This window comes from Neovison vison, chromosome 7 (genome assembly GCF_020171115.1).
Source record: "Neovison vison isolate M4711 chromosome 7, ASM_NN_V1, whole genome shotgun sequence".
In the NCBI taxonomy this organism is placed as follows: Eukaryota; Metazoa; Chordata; class Mammalia; order Carnivora; family Mustelidae; genus Neogale; species Neogale vison.
The window spans coordinates 47,068,068-47,074,317 of NC_058097.1; the positions used below are offsets into that span (position 1 = coordinate 47,068,068).

At 40.8% G+C, this 6,250-nt stretch overlaps 1 protein-coding gene across 1 annotated transcript; it reads right to left on the minus strand.

Annotated features, from left to right (window-relative positions):
- Positions 1–3,977: 3,977 nt before the first annotated feature.
- Positions 3,978–5,990, minus strand: LOC122911720 (PWWP domain-containing protein 2A-like). The gene is given in 3 exon segments (XM_044256708.1): positions 3,978–4,609; positions 4,611–4,651; positions 5,388–5,990. Coding segments are annotated over 3 exon segments (1,062 nt in total). The 5' UTR covers positions 5,914–5,990; the 3' UTR covers positions 3,978–4,114.
- Positions 5,991–6,250: the final 260 nt, after the last annotated feature.

Below are 6,250 nucleotides of genomic sequence, written 5' to 3' on the forward strand. Positions count from 1 at the left end.
GAGGCTGATGCCCCCTCTCTCTGCCTGCCTCTCTGCCTACTTGTGATCTCTTTCTCTGTCAAATAAATAAATAAAATCATTTAAAAAATGTAGTACAATCTGCCTCTTAAAGTCTGACCCCAATGCTTTTATTTGTGAGGGGCTCTTCTGAGACTTCCCTCTTTCTTCCATGGACACTCTTCCATTGTTCCTGTCATGAGTGGGGGTCAGTGTCACTGTTCACCTTCCTGTAAGACATTCATATTAATTTGCATTGAATTATGCTGAGGACTCAACATGGGGACGGAGTCATGCAGATTAAGTCCACTGATTTCTAACATGAAATATCGGTGTCATGGATACCTTTCACTTGCATCTGTCTGGTAATCCTCAGCGGATGCCTGGCTCATTTTGTCTCTGCTCATAACTGATGTATTGGTGCACATGACAGTCCAAAGAGAAGGAAAGAACATGTTTTCCTGGCAGAATGACTTCTTCAGGCTCTGTGAGTGCAAGGAGACCCATGTGCCTTCTCACCTGTCAGACCCCTGAGTTTCCTGCCCACTTCATTGCAGTGTTGCAGTAGTGGTCTTCAGATATGCCAATGCTTGCCAGCATCTGCCTGTAGGGATCCTGGAGAAAGAGTCTTTCTCAAACGTTCCAAAGCTCCCTTGGGAGACAATGAAAGGAAATGTGTAATTGTTTTGTTTGGTTGATTTTTTTTTTTTTTAAATTAGCGACTAGAAAAAGGTTTCTGGAAACTTTCTCCCTCCCAGCCTGCACTTTGCCGCTGTGGAAGAAATGGTAAGTGCGCTCAGGGGGTTGGTGAGGTTATGGGTTCCTGAACTCATATCTCAGGGTCTGGCTGCCTCTTCTCCTCACCTTTCCTGGCTGTTAGGACCTTCACATCTGCCCACAGTCCTTATAGTGGGAAGTGGCTTCTGTTTCAACTAGAAGGGCAGAGTCTACCTTACCTCTGCATTTATTAAGAATTGTAGATCTTCATTCATTGTTGACATTGACTATGGGGTAAAGCTGTATCTATAAATGGAAACTTTTTTTAACATCTCAATTTAATTTTATTTTTTCAATGTTTTAGTTTTTTTTTTTTAAAGATTTTATTTATTTATTTGACAGACAAGAGATCACAAGCACGCAGAGAGGCAGGCAGAGAGAGATGGAGAAGCAGGCTCCCCCCAAGCAGAGATTCCAACTTGGGACTCGATCCCAGGACCCTGGATCATGACCTGAGCCAAAGGCAGAGGCCCCAACCCACTGAGCCACCCAGGTGCCCAGTATTTTCATTTCTTAAGGAATCGCTACACTGCTTCCCAAAGTGACTATGCCAGCTTGCATTCCCAACAGTGTAAGAGGGTTCTTCTTTTGCCACATCCTCTCCAACGGTTGTTGCTTGTTGTCTTATTAATTTTGGCCATTCTAACTGGTGTAAGGTGGTATCTCAATGTAGTTCTCATTTGAATTTCCCTGATGGCTAATGATGATGAACATTTTTTCATGTGTCTTTTAACCATTTGTATGTCTTCTTTGGAGAAGTGTCTGTTCATGTCTTCTGCCCATTTTGTGATGTAAAATCCTAGAGGAGAATGCAGGCAGTAACCTCTTCAACATCAGCCACAGAACTTCTTTCAAGATATGTCTCCAAAGACAAGGAAACAAAATAAAAAATGAACTTTTGGGACTTCATCAGGATAAAAAGCTTCTGGGGGTGCCTGGGTGGCTCAGTGGGTTAAGCCTCTGCCTTTGGCTCAGGTCAAGATCTCAGGGTCCTGAGATGGAGCCCCGCCTCAGGCTCTGCTCAGCAGGGAGCCTGCTTCCCTCTCTCTCTGCCTGCTGCTCTGCCTACTTGTGATCTCTCTCTGTCAAATAAATAAATAAAAATCTTTTAAAAAAGATAAAAAGCTTCAGCACAGCAAAAGAAACAGTCAACAAAACAAAGAGGCACCCTAGGGAATGGAAGAAGATATTCTCCAATGACACTGTAGACAAAGGGCTGATATTCAAGATCTATAAAGAACTCCTCAAACTCAACATAAAAATAAATAAATAAATAATAATTTTAAAAAAACCCGAAAACAAAAAAAACAACAGATAAAATGGCAACCGGATGCTTTTAAGTGGTTTACAATTCAGTCACCAACACAACTATAGGAAGACTATTTTATTTTCTATAGTTGAAAAAGCACTCACTATTTTCTAGAAAGGGTGCAATAAAGAAAAAGGATAACACCAGATTTCAAGGAATGGTGAGGAATTAGAATTTTCAGATATTGTTTTTAAGAGAGTAAAAAGTACATTCACTTTGGAAAACTTTATGGCAGATATTTATGAAAATAAACATTTACCTACTTAAATGGGAGCATTTTGTCTCCCTAAAATATGTCTCTTTGGCCCAAGAAGTAATTGGGACTGGTATATTTTTAATATTTTTAATATTTTTTATATTATATATTTTTATATATATATATAATATTTTTATATATATATATATAATATTATATATTTTTATATTATATATATAATATATTATATATATATATATATATATAAAATGTCTAGATCTTAAATACCACCAAATTTCATTTATTCAAAAACGAAAACATGGTTTATAACAAAACACCTTTGAGAATTTTGTCATGAGAAAAAATATTTAGATAACTTATAAGAATTGGGAGAGATCAGGTTTTGCCTTTGTATTTTTATTTGTTTATTTATTATTTATTTATTTATTTGACAGAGAGAGACCACAAGTAGGCAGAGAGGCAGACAGAGAGAGAGAGGAGGAAGCAGGCTCCCCGCTGAGCAGAGAGCCCGATGCGGGACTCGATCCCAGGACCCTGAGATCATGACCTGAGCCGGAGGCAGCGGCTTAACCCACTGAACCACCCAGGCACCCATTTGCCTTTGTATTTTTATTCTCGGTCATTTCCATCACTGCGCAAAGAATCCTAAAGCTTCATTATTGTACACTCACCGTGGTGTGGAGTTACATGATTCTTGTAGTGAGCGTGAAAGGTACTGCTGGTGTTTGATCTCAGAAAGAACAAGATGGACTCCAGCCTAAGCCCTAGGGCCGTGAAGAGGGGCCACAGAGCTACATGTAATCTTTAGAGCTTTCTGCTGCTCCAGTTCCTGAGCTGACGTTTTCAGATTTGATGAAATGTGTATAAATGACTTCATGAAGATTTCCCAAAAGACTTTAGAATATCCTCCAAACTTTAAATTACTTGCCGTGTAATTAGAATTTGTATCAAGCTCACTAGAAGACATTCTTCCTTTCTTCTTGAGTTGTAAAAACAAGTCCTAGTCAGGTGTATGAGATGTTCTCCAGCTCTCACTCAGAACCTTTTCTTAATCCTGAGTGTAGGTCAAACCTATACAGTAAGATTATGGAAAGTTAACAGATAATTTGAGCCAAATGCTCAGTTATCTGTTGTGTTGCTTCAAATGAATTTTGTATTTTATTTTTTGGCATTCCCCCCCCCCTTTTTTGTATTAAGTAGTCAATATGGTCTATCTTTCTGGTTTAAAAAATAATCACCATCCTTTTAGTAGGATGTTAGGAAATCTTTCCTGTTGTTTCCACTGGTACCATGAAGGAGACCTTGGCCTCGCCTGGCAGCTGTGACACTTGCTGTGTTCACAGGAGAGCCATCTTAGAAATACCTTTGCTCATATCTAAATGGATTAACAAAACCTTGGAGAAAGCACAAAATTTTAGTTTAAAATATAATTCAGCATCTCTGTCATCATCCCATGCCTTTTATGCCTGTCCAAACTGTACTGAAAAGAACTTCACATTCAGAAAAAGTTACGGTCAGTGATTCTTGATACGTAAGATTCAAGTGAGTTCTCTGCGTGTTTCATATCACTTTTCTCCTCCTCTCATGCATAACTTATTGCAACAGTTTATATTTTATAAAATATTCCCCTAATACCTTTTCTTCAGTTTCATATAGCAAAATTTGCAAGTGCCCTTTATAGACTGTTGGTTTTAACCACTGCCTTAACATTAACTTCTTAGTGCAGCTTTAAAAATCTGAGTCTCCAATGTCACTCAGTCCTGATGCTCTGGTGTGGTGTCATTATGGGACCGGTCCATGAAACCAGCATCCTGCTAATGTCTCTGTGCTGCTGAGCGGGTAGAGGTGCAGCGAGACTGGGGCTTGGGTGCCATCTTGCCACTCCGCATTTTCTCAAGTCCCGTCTTCAAAGAAGAGTCATTTTCTTCATTCCCGTACCTTTGTGGTTTTAAAAGAACCCGGGGTGGAAGGGAACCTGAGCTAGGACTCTGATAGCGACGTGTGAAATGGACTTTTGAATGTGCATTTTTGGATGTAGAGGTTTCACTTTGCTTCTTTTGTGCCTTTTCTTTGGCAATTTTCAACACTTCCCGAGCTTTTGCATGATCCATGTTCTTATTCTGGAGCACTTTTTTAGTACTTAACTGAGCTTTTGATGTATTTGCCTGAGCAGAAACTTTGACTACTCTGCCTCTGCTATGAGCAATATTGGAAACCTTCACCACAGCATTTCTTTTCTGGCTTTCATTTTGGTTTTTCCCATCCACTTTATGGTCAGTTTTCAGTTTTTTGTTCACAGTAGTTACACTTTTCGTTTCTCCGTTTTTTATCTTCGTATTTAGAAGAGTCACTTGTGATGAGGGAGTAGGAGGCTGGCTGAGAACGGAGCAGGGGCTGGCGCCTTGCACCCCCTCTCCGCCCACTCCCCTTGGTAATATGTGTGACATTTCACAGGCACCCCTGACTGCCCTAAGGAAGAGCAAATGGTTATCTTGCAGAGATCACAGTCCTGCAAGGCAGGAGTCTCTCTTGGTTTACAAATGTCCTTGAGATTTACAACAAAGAAGTTACCTTATCAATAGCCCAATTTCCAAAGACACATAACTCAGTTCCTCAAGCCCTAATGTCACCCTCCCCTCCATAAAAAAACTGAAGGAGACGGAGGTAGAAGGAAAAGTAAATAAAGTTAAATTTCTTTCAAAACCTAAATCTCACTAACAAGGACGCTTTTATAGCAGGAATGTAACATTCCACCAGGAGACTCCCAATAGTCTTTATGTTAGTGCCTCATTAGAGGGAAAGTGGCCTTGGCTTGATAGTAACCAGGCCTTCAATATCCTGACAGTCTTCTTTGCCCCAATAGCCTTTCTGAACACCCCTTTGTCCTCACCTACCCAACTCCTGTGTATATAACCAGACACTCCTCACAGGCCCAGGGCAGCCGCATCTCTGCCTGCCCACGGGTCCTGTCCCCGTGCTCTAATAAACCACCTTTTTGCACCAGAGACGTCTTAAGAATTCTTTCTTTAGCCGTCGGCTCCGAACCTCACCCCACTGAACCTCACCTAGGTTCGAGAACTTCATCACTTGCACTACTACCTTTTCTAATTTCCTTTTTCTCTGCAACAACACTGGTTTTACACTTGTCACACAGGACTTGCCTGGGTCGCAGTTTAATAGCATTCATTATTGAAGTAGGTTCTTCCCTGTACATTTTTCGTTTGGGTCGCTTAATTTTCCAAGGCGGTGGCTGAGGTATTGACTGGTTATAGGTGTCCCTGATAAACAAAGGGGGAGGGTAAGGTGCTCTTTCATGGAAGAGAGGCAGTGGTTTGGAAGTCCACAGGCTTTCAGCCAAGCCTGGCTTGGGAGGCGAGATGGGAGAAGGGTCATCGGGAACAGCACAATTCACTTCATGCTTGACTTCTATCCCTTCTTGGAATGTATTACTTTGGAGCTGCATGACTTTAGGTTTCTCCTTATATTCCCTTTTGGGAAACACTGTCACAGGGATCCCATGGGGCCCAAACCTTTTTTCACCTTCCTTTTGCAGATTTGAAATCCAGATTCTCACACAATCACTGGCCTTCACTTCTGTTTGATTCAATAGCATACACACTACTGAGTCTATCTCTCCTTCGCTATTAAATACATCAGTAGAAAGCACACTGGTCTTATTCTGCTTTCTAACTATGAAAACATAAGTGCAAAGGTCCTAATCCAAAATTCTAAAGAAAGAAAAAAAGAAGAAAAACAAAAAAATTCTGGAGTTAAACAATTTCATTAGTAATTATAGAGGTGCCCGGCTAGCTCTGTGGGTTAAGGGAAGAACTCTTGGTTTCAGCTATCATGAGTCATGAGATGGAGCCATTATAGGGCTCCACACTCAGCGGGGAGTCTGCTTAAGATTCTCTCCTTCTGACCTTCTCCCCCACTTCACACTTGCTCTA